Source organism: Salvelinus namaycush, chromosome 4 (genome assembly GCF_016432855.1).
Source record: "Salvelinus namaycush isolate Seneca chromosome 4, SaNama_1.0, whole genome shotgun sequence".
Taxonomy (NCBI): domain Eukaryota; kingdom Metazoa; phylum Chordata; class Actinopteri; order Salmoniformes; family Salmonidae; genus Salvelinus; species Salvelinus namaycush.
Genome location: NC_052310.1, coordinates 29,507,479 through 29,528,262, shown reverse-complemented (window position 1 = coordinate 29,528,262; position 20,784 = coordinate 29,507,479). Strand labels below are relative to the sequence as shown.

Here is a 20,784-nt window from a genome sequence, read left to right as displayed (position 1 = left end):
AATAGTAAAAATAAAGAAAAACCCTGGAATTACTAGGTCTGTCCAAACTTTTGACTGGTACTGTATGCATGCATGCATGTACAGTTGAAGTTGGGAGTATACATACTTAGATTGGAGTCATTAAAACTTGTTTTTCAACCACTCCACAAATTTCTTGTTAACAAACTATAGTTTTGGCAAGTTGGTTAAGACATCTACTTTGTGCATTACAAGTCATTTTTCCAACAATTGTTTACAGACAGATTAATTCACTGTATCACAATTCCAGTGGGTCAGAAGTTTACATACACTAAGTTGACTGTGCCTTTATGTCATGGCTTTAGAAGCTTCTGATAGGGTAATTTACATAATTTGAGTCAATTGGAGGCGCACCTGTGGATGTATTTCAAGGCCTACCTTCAAACTCAGTGCCTCTTTGCTTGACTGTGTGCTCGATTTTATACACCTGTCAGCAACAGGTATGGCTGAAAAAGCTGAATCCACTCATTTGAACAGATCTCCACATACTTTTGTATATATAGCGTACACACACACACACACACACACGTATACTTTGACCATTCGCTTTCCTGTGCAACCGTTCACCACCTCTTCATTCATTTCCAGGTCATCTTAATGCTTTACACGCTCCGATACTGTCGCAGATACAAAACAGCCTCCTGGTGCTTTCATGTATGTGGTTTCTGAAAGTGCTTTGTTGACCCCCACAGTCACATACAGATCCATATATAAGGTTGCAATTTAAACACTACTGATGAAAATGAACTTTAATGTTTTCACTTCCCACTTTACATGACAGTTCCTGTATTGGAGGGTTCTGTGACAGACTGTGGTTCCTAGCTGGGGAATCTCTGAGGAACAGGGATGTTCTCATGAAGGTACTTCATACTGCCCGCCTCTGAGAACTCTGCCACTGTGTGCCCCTCACCCCGGAGGACCCACTTGGTGGTCAGCAGCCCCTCCAGACCCACTGGGCCCCTCGCATGGATCCGAGCTGTGCTGATGCCAACCTCCGCACCTGCAACACCCCAATACGGATCAGTATGTGCTGGTCTAGACACACTTTATAATAACTGTTTATCATGAATATGAATTAATAAACAGATATAATTAAATACTGTACTCAACATGAATACACATTTATAAGCATTACAATCCATAAGTATACAACATTTATACATTTTGTAAAAGCATTTTTAACTAGATTTACTGTTATATTTTTTGTATGATAAAATTATTTGTACTCACCAAGACCAAATCTGTATCCATCAGCAAAGCGAGAGCTAGCGTTCCAGAAAACACAGGCACTGTCCACCTGCTGCATGAACTGTTCAGCCGTCTTCTCTGTGCAGAAAAACATTACAATATATATTATTCTAGGAAGCAGTTATTGTATTTTAAATAATTTGACATAAACGTTACTTTTTTGGAACCCTATAGCGTAAACATACATTTATTTTGTTGTAAATAAATGCATGGTAGGCCTATACACTAGGACAGGACAACATTGGAACGTTGACATGCAGTGCTACAGAACTCATTGAAAACTGTGTGTGTGTATTCATGTGTGCATGTGCGCTGCAGGATTTGCTCACCGTTATCTGTAACAATAACATCTGTGTGGGAGCTGCCGTATTTGTGGATGTGGTCCACGGCGTCCTGCATACTATCCACCACCTCAATGCAGCACTCCAGGTCCCCGTACTCTGTCCTCAGAGACTTCACCTCAGACGGGCTAAAGGTCAGGTAGGAGGCAAACCTGGGGCCTGCATGGATCTTCACCTGTGGGATGACACAAGACATTACATTTTCAATGATGACTGTATTTGACCATGTACACATACCTCTACTGTGTAGTTAAAGGGACATAACATTTAAAATCAAAGAAGGATGTGCGCATACACTATCTCAACATTAGAATACTTTTTACCAATATCCCATTAAACTGACCAGGTAGATGCTTCACCGATTTAAATTAAAAAGACAGTATGCCTTCCCCCCGTACAATTGGTCAAATAGGGTGGCAAGGTACTACATGAATAAGTTATTGTTGGAATAATTAACTATTCTGCTGTGGGGTTCTCCGGTAAGTTTATGAATGGCTGCTTTAGAGATGACAATGCTTTGGATGACAACACCAAAAGGTCTAACAGAGTGTTGGCCCGGTCTCTCCCTTTATAAATGATGTCTCTATATAGTGCGTTAATGCTCTGGATTGTGTAATGTCTGTCATCTATATAAGTTACTGAACAAGCCTCAGTAGGAGTATGTGTATTGTCTACATGGAGAGATAGTGGGTGTATGCACGTCTCACCTGTTCCACTCTGAGCATGTCTATAATCTGGTCAAACAGAGGTGTCCTCAGTAGATCTCTGTGGAGGAGTAGGGTCTCCATGGCATTGCAGGCCGCAGGGTAGTCACATTTAGAGTCTTTGACTGCAGAGAGAACATTTATTAGACTACCGTTCACTTAGAGCAGGTATACCGAAGGGTACGCACAATGCCGTAGGGGGGACGCCAAATAAAAATGTGATGCACATAAAATAAAAATATTTTTTTAACTCACATTTTCAAACAGTACATTTATATTTTCCAACAGGGCTATACATTTGGGTGAGTTTCTCCCCCCCCCCCCCCCCCCCCCCCGCCTGATTAGCCTCGTTTCACTACCAAAAATGTAATTAAAACCACCTAGTGTAGAGCAAAATAACAACACAATGTCAAATACAGGTAACCTAGTCAAATAATTAACATCCAATCACATTAACCATAACTCTCCAACAGGAAACCTGAACTTTTGCGCAGACATTTAGAAATGAAACATGACAATTAGAAAAATAAGCAACGGGAGTTTGAGCGAGAATAAAGACGACTTTCGAGTAGTAAGACATGTATAAAAGCAACAGACCATTAATAAGAAGGGGCTAGAAGCATCTTATATGGTGAGCTACACAGTGGCTAGGACATGCAAGCCCCATACTATTGTAGAGGATTTAATTCTTCCTGCTGCCGCGGATATGGCTGGGACAACGCTGGGGGAAAAGGCCAAAAAAACTATACAGACAATGCCTTCCTCAAACAACACTGTTTCATGACACATCAGTGACACGGCAGGAGATGTTTTGAAACAATTACTGCTTTGCATACAAGCCAGTGAATTACATGCGTTACAGCTGGATGAGTCAGACGTGGTAGGCCTGGCACAGCTCCTGGTATATGTCCGTTACGTTTATGGGAGGTCAATTAAGGAAGACATCCTCTTCTGCAAACCACTGGAAACGAGGACAACATGAGGATATTTTTTAAGTACTGGACAGCTTTGGGCCATCAAATGGACTTGTGGTCAAGATGTGTTGGTATCTATACTGATGGCGCAAAAGCCATGACAGGGAGACATAGTGGAGTGGTAACGGCGTTGCTCCCGACGCCACTTGGGTACACTGCAGCATCCACCGAGAGGCTCTTGCTGCCAAGGGAATGCCTGACAGCTTGAAAGACGTTTTGGACACTACAGTGAAAATGGTTAACTTTGTTAATGCAAGGCCCCTGAACTTTCGGGTATTTTCTGCACTATGCAATATAGTAATGTTTTTACAACATACATAAGTGCGCTGGTTATCAAGGGGCAAAGCACTGACACGTCTTTTGAATTGGGAGACGAGCTTAAAGTTTTAACTGACCATCATTTTCACTTGCCTGACCGCTTGCATGATGACGAGTTTCTCACACGACTGGCCTATCTAGGTGATGTTTTTTCTCGCTGAACGATCTGAATCTAGGATTACAGGGACTCTCCGCAACTATATTCAATGTGCGGGACAAAACTGAGGCTATAATTAAGAAGTTGGAGCTCTTTTCTGTCTGCATTAACAAGGACAACACAGGTCTTTCCATCATTGCATGATTTTTTTGTGTGCAAATTAACTCAAGCTTACAGAAAATGTCATATGTGATATAGCAAAGCACCTGATTGAGCTGGGTGCGCAATTACGCAAGTACTTTCCCGAAACGGATGACACAAACAACTGGATTCGTGATCTTTCATGCCCTCCCTCTCCAGTCCACTTACCGATATCTGATCAAGAGAGCCTCATCGAAATTGCAACAAGCGGTTCTGTGAAAATAGAATTTAAATCAGAAGCCACTGCCAGATTTCTGGATTGGGCTGCGCTCAGAGTATCCTGCCTTGGCAAAACACGCTGTTATGACCGATGCCCTTTGCAACCACGTACCTATGTGAGAGTGGATTCTCGGCCCTCACTAGCATGAAAACTAAATACAGGCACAGACTGTGTGTGGAAAATGATTTAAGACAGACTCTCTCCAATACAACCCAACATTGCAGAGTTACAGTTGAAGTCGGAAGTTTACATACACTTATTTCAGAGTCTAGAGGTCGACCAATTAATCGGCCAAGTTTTCATAACAATCGGTAACAGCATTTTTGGACGCCGATGATGGCCGATTACATTGCACTCCACGAGGAAACTGCGTGGCAGGCTGACCACCTGTTACTCGAGTGCAGCAAGGAGCCAAGGTATGTTGCTAGCTAGCATTAAACTTATCTTATAAAAAACAATCAATCTTAACAATCAATAGTTAACTACACATGGTTGATGATATTACTAGTTTAACTTCTTATGGCTGCAGGGGCAGTATTGAGTAGCTTGGATGAAAGGTGCACAGAGGTGCCCAGAGTAAACGGCCTGCTCCTCAGTCATAGTTGCTAATATTTGCATATTATTATTAGTATTGGATAGAAAACACTCTGAAGTTTCTAAAACTGTTTGAAGTATGTCTGTGAGTATAACAGAACTCATATAGCAGGCAAAAACCTGAGAAGTTCCACCTCCTGTTTGGATTTTTTATGGGGTTGGCAGAATTTCAACCAAGCTCCCATTGAAATTACAGCGAGATATGGATGAGTTTTCCCTTCCTACGGCTTCCACTAGATGTCAACAGTCAATAGAACTTTGTCTGATGACTCTAATGTGAAGGGGGCCCGAAGGAGACAGGAATTAGTCACCACTGCTACGAGCCGACCATGCTTTCACCTTGCGTGTTCACGTGAGAGGCAGCTCCGTTCCATCGCTCAACTGAAGTCAATGTAATTCTCCGGTTGGAACGTTATTCAAGGTTTATTTTAGAAACATTCTAAAGATTGATTCAATACATCGTTTGACATGTTTCTACTGACTGTTACGGAACTTTTGGACATTTCGTCACGTTATAGTGGACGCGCTTTGTGACTTTGGAATTGTTTACCAAACGCGCTAACCAAAGTAGCTAATTGGACATAAATAACGGACATTATCGAACAAATCAAGCATTTATTGTGGACCTGGGATTCCTAGGACTGCATTCTGATGAAGTTCATCAAAGGTAAGGAAACATTTATCATGTATTTTCTGGTTTCTGTTGACTCCAACATGGCGGCTAATTTTATTATATTTCTGAGCGCTGTCTCAGATTATTGCATGGGTTGCTTTTTCCGTAAGGTTTTATTTTTAAATCTGACACAGCAGTTGCATTAAGGAGAAGTATATCTATAATTCCATGTGTATAATTTGTATTATCATCTACATTTATGATGAGTATTTCTGTTGAAACGATGTGGCTATGCAAAATCACTTGATGTTTTTGGAACTAGTGAATGTAACGCGCCAATGTAAACTCAGATTTTTTTATATAAATATGAACTTTATCAAACAAAACATGCATGTATTGTGTAACATGAAGTCCTATGAGTGTCATCTGATGAAGATAATCAAAGGTTATTGATTCATTTTATCTCTATTTCTGCTTTTTGTGACTGCTATATTTCGCTGGAAAAATGGCTGTGCTTATTGTGGTTTGGTGGTGACCTAACATAATCGTTTGTAGTGCTTTCGCTGAAAAGCATATTTGAAATCAGACACTTTGGTGGGATTAACAACAAGATTACCTTTAAAATGATATAAGACACATGTATGTTAGAGGAATTTTAATTATGAGATTTCTGTTTGAATTTGAGGCCCTGCACTTTCACTGGCTGTTGTCATATCGATCCCGGTAGCAGGATGCAGCCATAAAAGGTTAACTAGCTTGTCCTGCATTGCAAATAATCAATGCGGTGCCTGTTAATTTACCATCAAATCACAGCCTACTTCGCCAAACGGGTGATGATTTAACAAGCGCATTCGCGAAAAAAGCGCCGTCGTTGCACCAATGTACCTAACCATAAACATCAATGCCTTTCTTAAAATCAATACAAAAGTAAATATTTTTAGCTAAAAGAAATTCATGTTAGCAGGCAATAATAACTAGGAAAATTGTCACTTCTCTTGCGTTCTGTGCAAGCAGAGTCAGGCTATATGCAGCAGTTTGGGCCGCCTGGCTCGTTGCGAACTGTGTGAAGACTATTTATTCCTAACGAAGACCGTAAATAATTTGACATAACATTGAAGTTTGTGCAATGTAACAACAATATTTGGACTTGGATGCCCCAATTCAATAAAATACGGAACGGTTCCATATTTCACTGAAAGAATAAATGTTTTGTTTTCAAAATGATAGTTTCCGGATTTGACCATATTAATGACCTACGGCTCGTATTTATGTGTGTTTTTTATAATTAAGTCTATGATTTGATATTGATAGAGCGGTGGCAGGCAGCAGCAGGCTCGTGTGCATTCATTCAAACAGCACTTTCCTGCGTTTGCCAGCAGCTCTTCGCAATGCTTGAAGCACAGAGCTGTTTATGACTTCAAGCCTATCAACTCCGAAGATTAGGCTGGCAATACTATAGTGCCTATAAGAACATCCAATAGTCAAAGGTATATGAAATGCAAATGGTATAGAGAAATAGTCCTATAATACCTACAATCTCAAACTTCTTAACTGGGAATATTGAAGACTCATGTTAAAAGGAACCACCAGCTTTCATATGTTCTCATGTTCTGAGGAAGGAACTTAAACGTTAGCTTTTACATGGCACATATTGCACTTTTACTTTCTTCTCCAACACTGTGTTTTTGCATTATTTAAACCAAATTGAACATGTTTCATTATTTATTTGAGACTAAATAGATTTTTATATCATATTAAGTTAAAATAAAAGTGTTCATTCAGAATTGCTGTAATTGTCATTATTACAAATATATATAAATAAAAACCTACCGATTAATCGGTATCGGCTTTTTTTGGTCGTCTAATAATCAGCGTTGAAAAATCATAAATCGGTCGAGCTCTATTTTATTTGAGTCATTAAAACAAATTTTTCAACCACTCCACAAATTTCTTGTTAACAAACTATTGTTTTGGCAAGTCGGTTAGGACATCTACTTCGTGCATGACAAGTTATTTTTCCAACAATTGTTTCCAGACAGATTATTTCACTGTATCACAATTCCAGTGGGTCAGAAGTTTACATACACCAAGTTGACTGTGCCTTTAAACAGCTTGGAAAATTCCAGAAAATTATGTCATGGCTTTAGAAGCTTATGATAGGCGAAATGACATCATTTGAGTCAATTGGAGGTGTACCTGTGGATGTGTTTTAAGCTCTACCTTCAAACTCAGTGCCTCTTTGCTTGACATCATGGGGAAATCAAAAGAAATCAGCCAAGACCTCAGAAAAATGTGTAGACCTCGACAAGTCTGGTTCATCCTTGGGAGCAATTTCCAAATGCCTGAAGGTACCACGTTCATCTGTACAAACAATAGTACGCAAGTATAAACACCATGGGACCACGCAGCCGTCATACAGCTCAGGCCAAAGACGCATTCTGTCTCCTAGAGATGAACGTACTTTGGTGCAAAAAGTGCAAATCAATCCCAGAACAACAGCAAAGGACCTTGTGAAGATGCTGGAGGAAACAGGTACAAAAGTATCTATATGCACAGTAAATGAGTCCTATATCGAAATAACCTGAAAGGCTGCTCAGCAAGGAAGAAGCCACTGCTCCAAAACCACCATAAAAAAGCCAGACTACGGTTTGCAACTGCGCATGGGAACCAAGACTGTACCTTTTGGAGAAATGTTCTCTGGTCTGATGAAACAAAAATATAACTGTTTGGCCATAATGACCATCGTCATGTTTGGAGAAAAAAGGGGGATGCTTGCAAGCCGAAGAACACCTTCCCAACAGTGAAGCACGGAGGTGGCAGCATCATGTTGTGGGGGTGCTTTGCTTCACAAAATAGATGGCATCATGAGGAAAGGAAAATTATGTTGAAGCAACATCTCAAGACATCAGTCAGGAAGTTAAAGCTTGGTCGCAAATGGGTCTTCCAAATGGACAATGACCCCAAGCATACTTCCAAAGTTGTGGAAAAATGGCTTAAGGACAACAAAGTCAAGGTATTGGAGTGGCCATCACAAAGCCCTGACCTCAATCCTATAGAAAATTTGTGGGCAGAACTGAAAAAGCGTGTGTGAGCAAGGAGGCCTACAAACCTGACTCAGTTACACCAGCTCTGTCAGGAGGAAGGGGCCAAAATTCACCTGACTTATTGTGGGAAGCTTGTGGAAGACTACTCGAGACGTTTGACCCAAGTTCAACAATTTAAAGGCAATGCTACCAAATACTAATTGAGCGTATGTAAACTTCTGACCCACTGGGAATGTGATGAAAGAAATAAAAGCTGAAAAATCATTCTCTCTACTATTATTATGACATTTCACATTCTTAAAATAAAGCGGTGATCTAACTGACCTAAGACAGGGAATTTTTACTAGGATTAAAATGTCAGGAATTGTTTAAAATGTATTTTGCTAAGGTGTATGTAAACTTCTGACTTCAACTGTATGTGCATCCTTTCAAGCACACCCTTCTCATTAACCTGTGGTGAGTTTGTTCCTCAACAATTGTGAATAATAAGGTTTTATATGTAAGATGGCTAAATAAAGAACAAAATGATCATTATATTATTATTTGTGCCCTGGTCCTATAAGAGCTCTGTCACTTCCCACGAGCCGGGTTGTGACAAACTCACACTCATTCTCATGTTTAATAAATGTATCGTATGGTGTGTGTGGTAGGCTTACAATTGCGGCAAAAAACAACATTTTGAGAGTGCGCTGACCCTGGTGCTAGAGAAGGTACGCAGCTGGAGGTTGAATGTTTGAAGGGGTACGGGACTATAAAAAGTTTGGGAACCACTGACTTAAGAGGACTGGGTGTATGAATGAGTAATGAATGAGTACATAATTTAATGTTAACTAAAGCCGTCTGCTGGTTTTTGGTTTTTAAGACCTAGACAACCAGTTGAGGGGAGTTCCTTGCGAATCAGTGACCTTAATTCATCAATCAAGTACAAGGGAGGAGCGAAAACCGGCAGACACTCTGCCTTCCGCGGAACGAGTTTGACACGTGGCCTAGACACAAGGACTGACAGTTCATGACATCCACAAGATAGCTTCACCATAAGTTTAAAACTACACATTGTACGTTGTTGCTTATAAACAATGGGGTAATGAAGCACTCACTGATGTCAATAGCCTTTTCGATGCAGGCCTCGGAGTCGATGTAGACATGGCAGATGCCCTCACTGTGTCCCAGCACAGGGATGCCCTTGGCAGCTCTTTGGATGTCTCTGACCAGCTGGGACGAGCCTCGAGGGATGATCAGGTCTATCATCTTATCTAGTCTACACAGGTCCTCTACCTCCTCACGGGTACTCACCTACAGCACACACATTAATAACATACTTTACTACGATGCAAACTAAAATAATATGTACCTACAACAGGTCTGGGGTCAATTAATTGGAATTGACTGAATTAAAAAGTATCTTCTCATAGAGAAGGTTTGAGGGAAATGTGAATTTCAGTTTACTTCCAAAAAATGACTGAATTAAAATGGAATGTACTCCAGCCCTGACCTACAGTACAAGTGTACTGTTGTTCACACCACACAAATGATTTCTCCTATCAGTAACGTAAGTGTATCTAATAAAAGTGTTATGCATAACCTAAAACTCAACTCCTGCCTCAAATTTCCCATTGATTAGAATGAAGCTCTTACCAGCTGAATAGCATCCTTCACCCCGTGGATAGAGAGCGCATCCTGGGTCAGCTGATGCAAGATACGGTTGGTGTTGGCCGCTTCTTTTCCCCCCTTCAGTAGCAGAGCATTTCCACTGGCAATAGCCAGAGCTGACACCTGTATTTCATATCGGTACAAGTACATACAACACTTCAGTCACACATCAGTACTATCATGTCTCTGAAAATAAAAGACAATAGGGTGGAATCTCAAATCAACCCTTAGACCATATGTCCTGTGTACTTAAAATCTGTAAATCTGAGAGGATTTGAGGCCTCCCGAGTGGCGCAGCGGTCTAAGGCACTTTTGCAGTGCTGATGCGACACTACAGCCTCGGGTTCGATCCCAGGCTATGTCACAGCCTGGCCGTGACCAGGATACCCATGGGGCAGCTCACAATTGGCCCAGCGTCGTCCGGGTTAAGGGAGGGTTATGCCGGCCGCGATTTCCTTGTGTCATCGTGCTCTAAATCAAATCTTATTGGTCACATACACATATTTAGCAGATGTTATTGCGGATATAGCAACTGCTTGTTGCGGGCCGGGCGCCTGCAAGCTGACTTCGGTCGTCAGTTGGATGGTGTTTCCTCCGACACATTGGTGCGGCTAGCTGCAGGGTTAAGCGAGCAGTGTGTCAAGAAGCAGTGCGGCTTGGCAGGGTTGTGTTTCGGAAGACACGTCTCTCGACTGTCGCCTCTCCCGAGTCCGTAGGGGAGCAGCGATGAGACAAGATCGTAACTACCAAGTAGAAAAATGGGGTAAAGTAAAACAAATATTCAGATAACTAATAAATTAGAGAGGATTTGACAAATGTAAACAATATGGTAATAGCTTCACCTTGCTCTCTAATAGGCTATGTTAAAGTTTCACCATATTGCTTATTTTCCAATCAAATCCTCTCAGATCTCCACAAGTGCCTAGGGTGAAGGGTCTAGGGGTCCATTTGGGATTGGGCCCAGGATGAGCCTTGTGTTTTAGCAGCATGGCCACCATCAGGTGACTGACCTGAGGAAGGCAGTCGGGTCGGGACTCAAAGATGACCAGCAGGACCCCGATGGGCACAGTGATCTGTTCGAGCTCCAGGTTGTTGGCGACTCTGGTCCTGCGGAGCACCTGTCCCACGCTGTCCCTGGACGATACAGCAATCTGACGCAGACCTATGGCTAGGCTGTTCAGCTTCGATGTGGACAGACTCAACCTTGCCAACAGGGGTTGGGAGAGACGGCCTAGAGGGAATCACACTAAAATATAAGACCAACATTCTTATGGCTTATATCAATTGCTGATATCGACAGACAGCTTGTGTCAGCAATATTAACAATTTCTGGTATGATCCTAATTTGTGAGGCCATTGTGACCTGATGAAGCTACATTGAGTACCTGCTGATGCTGCAGTCTCCATGTCTCTCTTGTTGGCACTGAGGATCTCATCCTTCTTCTCTGTCAGCAGGTCAGCCAGGCGGCAAATTATCTCTCCTCTCTGGTTGAGTGTGAATGAATACAGATGTCTTAAAAAGATTACTAAAGTACAGCAGAGATAGATCACACATCAGCTCAGATGGGCACTCTATAACCAGGCCAGTCAGTATAGCTCGGCACAGCTCTGTGGTGTGAAAAGTGTAAAAAAGGGAACGCTCACCTCATCTGGGTGAAGAGTGGCCAGAGTCCTGCCTGCCTGCCTGGCCATTTCTGTCTGCTGCTCCACAGTGGGACCTGTGTGTCACATCCCACAACAACATGAACCTGAGTGGGGCATCTCATTAACTTAACTGTTTCAGTGACTATTTATAACCACTTTCATACATGAGCCATTACATGAAATGCTTATAAATTCTTTATACATTATTATAAATGTTACAAATGCTCATGAAATGTAATGAACTGCATTTTTACAAACAATGTAGTTTATTAATGAGTGTAACTACTGCTTCTAATCTACTGTAGGTTGGAGTTTATTTCTCTACAAAAGGTATCAGTGACTCACCAGCAGGCTTGACCTCAGAGAAGAATGTGCCCACTTTCTTTCCCTCCACTATGTCTGTGATGACGTGGCCCGTGACTTTGGGGTCGGTGCCATTGGCAATGACGACCGACGTGCCACCCTGAAGCGCCCACAGAGCAGACTTCACCTGGGTGAGACAACAGGGTTCAAATAAACATTTATAATGAAACATACTCAGTACAGCCAGTGGAGGGTGTGTCCCCCATCTGACCCTGGTTCCTCCCTAGGTTTCTTCTATTTAGGAAGTAATTCCTTGCCTTTCTTTCTGCTTGCTTTTGACTTTGGGACCTTAGTCCGAGTTACTGTAAAAGCACTTGTGACAACTGCTGATGTAAAGGGTTTTATAAATGAAATTGATTGATTGATTGATTAAACCTTCTATCAAACAGCCAACCACACTATTTTAACACTTGGAGTGTAGATGGTGGTTGCTTGCCACTAACCTTTGCCTCCATGCCCCCAATGCCCACTTTGGACTTTGAGCCATATCTGATAGACTGCTGGTCTCCGGGGTAGAAGATATCGATGAGTTTAGCGTCATCTGTTCCTGGGGGGCTGTCATACAATCCTGTGGGATACAACATGGTCAATGCAAATACTTTTTTATTTTAGGTGAGAGTAAATTAATAACGACGTAGCTCATTTCGAAATGCATTACATACCTTCAACATCAGATAGAGCAATAAGAAGGTCTGCTTTCATTTCAACAGCCAGTCTTGCAGCCAAGCTGTCATTATCCTTGATGTGTATTACCTAAAATGCAAGAAAAAAAAACATAAAACAGCATGACCCCATTTAATACATGCAAACAGCTCATCATAGCCATGTATCATAACTATGCAGTGCACCCTAGCCTAGGATGTAATTTTAAAGTAAGAGCAGCTTGCTGTATAAAAACTTGCTACAATAGGCCCCTCTATACTAGCATTGGCTCTGACTTCAACATAAGTAATTTCCTAACTTCCACATTAGCCAAGTTTTCACTTAGTCTTCCATTAATGCCAATGCAAACCTAAGTGAAAGTCTGGATTCTCCCCTCAGATGCATGAAGAAGCACTAATAAAAGTAGAAATGATCAAAGCTAATTACATTTATTTTCAAACAAATGCTACCAAAATGAAACATTTGTGTGGGTGGAAAAAGTAAAAGAAAATATATGCCTTATGTAATAAACCACAACAACCACACTACGCATTCCCAGCATGCCCTTCACAAAGTACCCACATTTACCCCCTGAAGGTCACTGTTTGGAACAGGGGGCGGTACAACTGCGTCATTGGTGTTGATGATGGGCACTATGTTCATGCGCAGCAGCTCGTGGAGGGTGCTGTTCAGGTTGCGACGCTTCTGCTCATCGTGGAAGTCGAGGTTCGTCACCAGGATCTATTGAAGAGGCATACGAAAGATCTCAGTTTGAGGGTTTAACGTAGGCATAGTCATTCTAAAAACATGTACTGGGGCCAAGCTTCCTGCCATCCAAGACCTCTATACAAGGCGGTGTCAGGGGAAGGCCCTAAAAATTATCAAAGACTCCAGCCACCCTAGTCAGATTGTTCTCTCTGCTACCGCATGGCAAGCAGTACCAGAGCGTCAAGTCTAGGTCCAAGAGGCTTCTAAACAACTTCTACCCCCAAGCCATTAGACTCCTGAACATCTAATCAAATGGCTACCCAGACTATTTGCATTGCCCCCCTCTTTTACACCACTGCTACTCCCTGTTGTTATCATCTATGCATAGTTACTTTAATAACTCTACCTACATGTACATAATACCTCAACTAACCGGTGCCCCCGCACATTGACTCTATACCGTTACCCCCCCTGTATATTCTCGCTATTGTTATTTTACTACTGCTCTTTAATTACTTGTTACTTTTATCTCTTATTCTTATCTGCATTTTTTAAAACTGCATTGTTGGTTAGAGGTTCGTAAGTAAGCATTTCACTGTAAGTTCTACATTTGTCGTATTCGGCGCATGTGACTAATAACATTTGATTTGTCAATACAACTTTGGCTAAGAAAAGGCATAGAAAAACAATACATGAATGTAGTGACATCAGACACTATGCAATTCCATCTGCAAAGAATGATACAGTAATACTTTTGTAAGTGTGTTTGTACCTGTGCAGTGCAGGTGCTGTACTGGGTGAACATAGCTTCATACAGAGCCATCAAGCCACTCTGTCCAGCAGCTGCACACGCCCGGGCCTCCAGAACTGGAAGTGACTGAAGCGCAGAGAAATAGAAATCATGAGTAAAAGCCAATATGCCAATAGTTATTGATCTATTGTTCATTGTCATCCAATCTGTTGTGAGGTGATTTGGTATACCATTTCTTTGAGTTGGTTCTGTCCAGAGTGCAAGGCTTGTCTGACGCTCTGAGATAGCAGGATCTCGTGTCTCAGTCTCTGCCTTCCGAAAGCAACGGCCCCACTGGTGACAATCATCATCTCCCTGCCTTGGTTCTGCAGCACGGCCACCTAAGGGACACACACAACAATGAGCTCTTCTTACACACCACTTATTCATCAACTTAATTCTATCTTCAACAAGTGTTCTCTAAAGACCCACCAAAATGTAACTGAACATTACCTCAGCAGTTTCTCCCCTTAAATTTTAGAAGATACCTTTCAATGCCAATCAAAACCCACATAATCATTCAATATTCTGGATATTCTATTTCTACATTATTTCTGGTTCTCGTAAGTAGTTCCTGGTCATTACAACCTATATCATCAATGACCGGGTCGTGGCCTCACCTGCTCCACAATGGAGGCGAGACGCCCGAGGGCCAAGCCACACTCATCTCCCCGCGTCACCACAGCACTGCCCAATTTCACCACAATGCGCTTGGCCTGTCTGAGCTCACTGCGGTGCGCTGCTGACTTCCCAGGAGAATGGGTGACAGGGACTGCAACAGATAACAGGACATTCATTTAACACCAGTCATGTTCATTAGGGCACACCGTAACAAAACATTATGCAACGAAAAACAAAAATGAAAGTTTCTTAGTTCAGATAGTACCCTCATATTTAACTTGTTTGCTTCCGTTTCATGCCTACTGAACATGACCCCAAATAACTTTATCCAAAACGTACTGAACAGCAGTTCTCGTCGTAAACCTTGGGTTGTCTGACAACAGCATATGTTTGGCTATTATATGGACAAACATCTGAGACTGCCAAAGAGGTGTGTTAAGTGCCAAGTGTCATCTGTAGTGGGGTGCACCAGTGCAGTATTTTTTGGAATGGTGTAGGCAACTTACACTTGGTTTGGGACACTGCCCTGGCAAAGCGTGGGCAAACATTTGCTTGCAGGCTCCTGGACCGTAGACTGGAACACAAGGCCAGCCTCTGCAACATCATGGCAATGTGACCTGAGGACAGTACACAGCTATTTATAAATCACAATAAAGTGGGCATCCTTTAGGCTGATATACAGGTGTACATCTGCTTGTGAGTAAGCTAAACCAAATTGTCTCGTTGTTGTAGATAATTGGTAGAAAATAGCTTGGTGCACCGGCTTGCACCAATTGTTGTCAACAGTCTAAAGCGCTGAAGTTAGCCAGCTATACTACACACAACAAAAATATAAAATGCTAAGTTTTGGTCCCATGTTTCATGAGCTGAAATAAAAGATCCCAGAAATGGTCCAGTCGCACATAAAGCTTATTTTGTGCACACATTTGTTTACATCCCTGTTAATGAGCATTTCTCATTTTCCAAGATAATAAATCCACCTGACAAGCGGCATATCAAGAATATGATTAAACAGCATGAGCATTACACAGGTGCCCCTTGTGTTGGGACAATAAAAGGCCACTAAAACGTGCAGTTTTATAATACAACACAAAGCCACAAATGTCTCAAGTTGAGGGAGCATGCAATTGACATGTATGACTTGTGGGCCAGCAGTTTGCTGATGTCAACGTTGTGAACAGAGTGCACCATGGTGGCAGTGGGGTTATGAATGGTATGGGCAGGAATAAACTACAGACACAATTGCATTTTATCAATGCATAGAAATACCTGAGGCCCATTTCTTTAAAGGTATGTCTGTGACCAACAGATGTATCGCTGTATTACCAGTTATGTGAAATCCATAGATTAGGGCCTAATGTATTTATTTCAACTCATTGAAATAAATACATTACTTATTTCCTCATATGAACTAACTCAGTAAAGTATTTGAAATTGTTGCGTTTATATTTTTGTTCAGTATAGTTAGTTGTGGTGTTTTGCTAAGGATTGATAACTGTAGTTACAGAAATAGTGCCAATTCAGTGCCCACTGCTTTATCCTACGATTAGCTAGTTCATCCATGGCTATCACAAATCGGCCAGGGTTACCATAAATGGAAGCTAAGCTGTCAATTTTGTACAACTGGACAGGGTCATTATGATAGCTAACATAACTAACTATAGTACTGTCATAAATCAAATGTGTAACGTTGGCTAACGAAGTTCTCATGTTAGTCTGTTGATGTGGCTGCTGAAATGTCTAGCTAGAAAAGGTTCGTTAAATCAAGCTGTAGGCTACTAGTACTAGTTAGGCTGGGCATAGACCTCCACTATCGTCTGGGCTTGATGTGGCCAGCCGGTAATACACGTGACCGGTTCGTACTTAACACTTTATCTATTCAGGCTGCAAATGTTTCGATTTCCTCAGCAACTTTACTTAATGACAAGAAAACTGGGGGGGAAGATAAAATATGCGACTAACGTTACTACAATATGGCCGCTTCTAGCTAACGTTACTGTAGTCGATAGAGAACGTTAGCTACAGCAGGCTAGGATCTGACTAGCTAGCAATAGACTAACGTTGAGGTAGGCAAATAGAGAAACAAAATAGATAATTCATTCAAAAGATGTCTCACCAGCAGTCAGTACTTATAAAAGTCGAAGGTTCCCGCTGCAGCAAAATTGACAACTGCTGAGCAAAGACACGTCGTCAGATTGCCACATCCACATGCAGCCATAGGCCGTGTTCCCGAAACATGTGGGTTGTGTTGTGAACAACATAACCGTGAATCAGCGGTTCGCTTTCAAAATAAAGGTACCCCATTGAAAGTGATGCTAACAGATAAAAAATGTAGAATCATCCAAGAGCCATAGTTAAGGCTGTACATAGCAATATCAATGTCTGATAGACTGAATAGTGAGGTGATTTCTTACGGTTAAAGACCCGCTATAAGAGCTACGACGCTAATATTTGTGTAAAGTCTTTAGAATTGTAATCTATGTGTGGCACTGAGTAAGCTAATAAATGTCATGGACCCAAAACCCATACATTAGCTTGCAATATGAGTATGGGATGACTGTCAATCATATTCCATTCACCCAGCTCAATGTAACATTGATAGGTTTAGGCTACTGATACTCGAATTTGCCCTATAACCCTTCATGAGGTTGCTACAACCGAGCCTACAAATTAAAGTTCATAACGTAGGTGCACAGATCGAAAGAAAAATTGGAGTAATCAAGGTGACAGAAAGTGAAACAGTCAATACCACCTAGCACACTCTTGCCTACATCTAGCTGAACTAGGGTGTAATCATTAGTCCAAACGTTACGTTTTGTAACTAAAACGAGAGATTCTATTGGACAAATTCAGGTAGGTCCATTCCAGTTTCGCTCCATTTGCTTCCGTTTAAAAAACATTTCTTAACTGAATTGGCTGAATGAATACACCCCTGATCACCAGCACACACAATTCACTTTCATAGCAGCCATACAAATAGCATAATCACATCTACGCGCTCTCCTCCTCTCAAATTTCCCCTTCACTTTTGGAATTCAATGCACACAACAGTGGTCTGATCAGGTGAAAAAACCTCTACACACAGCCTACATTGTTGTCACCATATTAGCTAATGTCATAGTCAACAAATAGCTACTAGAACTAACGTGTTAGTAAACTCACAATCCATTCCATTTGTACAATCACGCAGTACAGTGTAAAGCAAGAAGTTTAGCAGTTACACATGAGCCCCAGAGGCAATAAATTAATAAAACCAAAAGCCGTACCTTGACTTGGAAGAGTTGGAGTGCTGGATAGACTTAGCCAGCTAGCTAACATAAATGTCATTGCTCTCTGTTTGAGTCAGGTTGTTGAGTAGGCTAAAATGTGACTCGTTTCAGGAAACCAGGCGTATGTTACGGGTTACTACTTCACAGGAGAGCCATTTGAACGAAAACCTTTTTAACTTAATGAAAATGCGTTTTTTGGTAGAAATGCTTTGTGGAACATGTGAACTTTCATGTTCCTTAACATTAGACTTGTACAAGTCAAAAGTTGGAACACACCTACTCATTCTAGGGTTTTTTCTTTATTTTTACTATTTTCTACATTGTAGAATAATAGTGAAGACATCAACACTATGAAATAACACATATGGAATCATGTAGTAACCAAAAAAGCGTTAAACAAATCAAAATATATTTTATATTTGTGATTCTTCAAAGTAGCTAGCCTTTGCCTTGATGACAGCTTTCCACACTCTTGGCATTCTCTCAACCAACTTCATGAGGTAGTCACCTGGAATGTATTTCAATTAATAGGTGGGCCTTGTTAAAAGTTTATTTGTGGAATGTCTTTCCTTCTTAATGTGTGTGCGCCAATCAGTTGTGTTGTGACAAGGTAGGGGTGGTAAACAGAAGATAGCCCTATTTGGTAAAAGACCAAGTCCATATTATGGCAAGAGCAGCTCAAATAAGAAAAGAGAAACGACAGTCCATCATTACTTTAAGACATGAAGGTCAGTCAATAAATAAAAAGTCCAGTCGCAAAAACCATCAAGCGCTATGATGAAACTGGCTCTCATGAGGACCGCCACAGGAAAGGAAGTGGCTTCTTTGCTGCCCTTCTTGACACCAGGCCATCCTCCAAAAGTCTTCGCCTCACTGTGCGTGCAGATGCACTCACACCTGCCTGCTGCCATTCCTGAGCAAGCTCTGTACTGGTGGTGCCCCGAACCCACAGCTGAATCAACTTTAGGAGACGGTCCTGGCGCTTGCTGGACTTTCTTGGGCGCCCTGAAGCCTTCTTCACAACAATTGAACCGCTCACCTTGAAGTTCTTGATGATCCGATAAATGGTTGATTTAGGTGCAATCTTACTGGCAGCAATATCCTTGCCTGTGAAGCCCTTTTTGTGCAAAGCAATAATGACGGCAAATGTTTCCTTGCAGGTAACCATGGCTGACAGAGGAAGAACAATGATTCCAAGCACCAACCTCCTTTTGAAGCTTCAGGTCTGTTATTCGAACTCAATCAGCATGACAGAGTGAGCTCCAGCCTTGTCCTCGTCAACACTCACATCTGTGTTAACGAGAGAATCACTGACATGATGTCAGCTGGTCCTTTTGTGGCAGGGCTGAAATGCAGTGGAAATGTTTTTTGGGGATTCAGTTCATTTGCATGGCAAAGAGGGACTTTGCAATTAATTGCAATTCATCTGCTCACTCTTCATAACATTCTGGAGCATATGCAAATTGCCATCATACAAACTGAGGCAGCAGACTGTGAAAATTAATATTTGTGTCATTCTCAAAACTTTTGGCCACGACTGTACGTACAGTGCATTCGGAAAGTATTCAGACCCCTTCACTTTTTCCACATTTTGTTACATTACAGCCTTATTCTGAAATAGATTAAAGAAAAAAAGTTCCTCATCAATCTCCACACAGTACCCCATAATGACAAAGCAAAAAAGGTTTTTAGACAGTTTTCTTTTTTTAAATAAATTTGCAAAAATAAGTATTCAGACCATTTGCTATGAGACTCAAAATTAAGCTCAGGTGCATCCTGTTTCTATTGATCATCCTTGAGTTGTTTCTACAGCTTGATTGGAGTCCACTTGTGCTAAATTCAATTGATTGGACATTATTTTTTTAACCCTTATTTAACAAGGCAAGTAAGTTAAGCACAAATTCTTATTTTCAATGACGGCCTAGGAACAGTGGTTTAACTGCCTTGTTCAGGGGCAGGACGACAGATTTTCAACTTTTCAGTTTGGGGATTTTATCTTGCAACCTTTCGGTAACTAGTCCAACGCTCTAACCACTAGGCTACCTGCCACCCCCAAAAATACACACACCTGTCTATACAAGGTAAAAAACTAAGCCATGAGGTCGAAGGAATTGTCTGTAGAGCTCTGAGAAAGGATTGTGTCGAGGCACAGATCTGGGGAAGAGTACCAAAAAATGTCTGCAGCATTGAAGGTCCCCAAGAACACAGTGGCCTCCATCATTCTTAAATGGAAGAAGTTTGGAACCACCAAGACTCTTCCTAGAGCTGGCTGCCTGGCCAAACTGAGCAATCAGGGGAGAAGGGCCTTGGTCAAGGAGGTGTCCAAGAACCCAATTGTTACTCTGACAGAGCTCTAGAGTTTCTCTGTGGAGATGGGAGAACCTTCCAGAAGGACAACCATCTATGCAGCACTCCACCAATCAGGCCTTTATGGTAGAGTGACCATACGGAAGCCACTCCTCAGTAAAAGGCACATAACAGCCCGCTTGGAGTTTGCCAAAAGGCACCTAAAGACTCTCAGACCATGAGAAACAAGATTCTCCGGTCTGATAATACCAAGATCATCGTCACAAAGACACGACGGTTGGAACCAAAAATCTAAAATTTGTACTCAGACCAAAGGACAGATTTACACCAGTCTAATGTCCATTGCTCGTGTTTCTAGACCCAAGCAAGTCTCTTCTTATTATTGGTGTCCTTTAGTAATGGTTTCTTTGCAGTAATT

General features: G+C 41.6%; 1 protein-coding gene across 3 annotated transcripts; it reads right to left on the bottom strand.

The window, feature by feature from the left end:
- Window positions 1-749: 749 nt before the first annotated feature.
- On the bottom strand, window positions 750-18,132 carry LOC120046431 (delta-1-pyrroline-5-carboxylate synthase-like). 3 transcript variants are annotated; one of them, XM_038991654.1, is made up of 18 exons: window positions 18,057-18,132; window positions 15,297-15,407; window positions 14,790-14,941; window positions 14,361-14,510; window positions 14,152-14,256; window positions 13,254-13,412; window positions 12,692-12,782; window positions 12,473-12,597; window positions 12,012-12,156; window positions 11,667-11,740; window positions 11,408-11,507; window positions 11,033-11,253; window positions 10,008-10,145; window positions 9,470-9,665; window positions 2,315-2,436; window positions 1,596-1,782; window positions 1,249-1,344; window positions 750-1,018 (listed from the first exon to the last, which is right to left on the bottom strand). In XM_038991654.1, the coding sequence occupies exons 1-18, from the start codon at window positions 18,115-18,117 to the stop codon at window positions 837-839; spliced, it is 2,415 nt and encodes an 804-aa protein (XP_038847582.1). In that variant the 5' UTR covers window positions 18,118-18,132; the 3' UTR covers window positions 750-836. The 3 variants fall into 3 exon arrangements, with proteins under 3 accessions (XP_038847582.1, XP_038847583.1, XP_038847584.1); XM_038991655.1 differs by having other exon boundaries at window positions 13,260-13,412; XM_038991656.1 differs by lacking the exon at window positions 18,057-18,132 and adding an exon at window positions 16,907-17,023.
- Window positions 18,133-20,784: the final 2,652 nt, after the last annotated feature.

What these genes read in the sequence shown, in the direction of transcription:
- LOC120046431 (XM_038991654.1), bottom strand. Translation starts at nt 18,117, where the DNA reads ATGACATTTATGTTAGCTAGCTGGCTAAGTCTATCCAGCACTCCAACT. An exon ending in TTGGGGGCATGGAGGCAAAG is followed by an intron (nt 12,157 to 12,472) that starts GTTAGTGGCAAG and finishes TGTCTCACCCAG; the next exon opens with GTGAAGTCTGCTCTGTGGGC. An exon ending in ACATGCTCAGAGTGGAACAG is followed by an intron (nt 1,783 to 2,314) that starts GTGAGACGTGCA and finishes GTCATCCCACAG; the next exon opens with GTGAAGATCCATGCAGGCCC.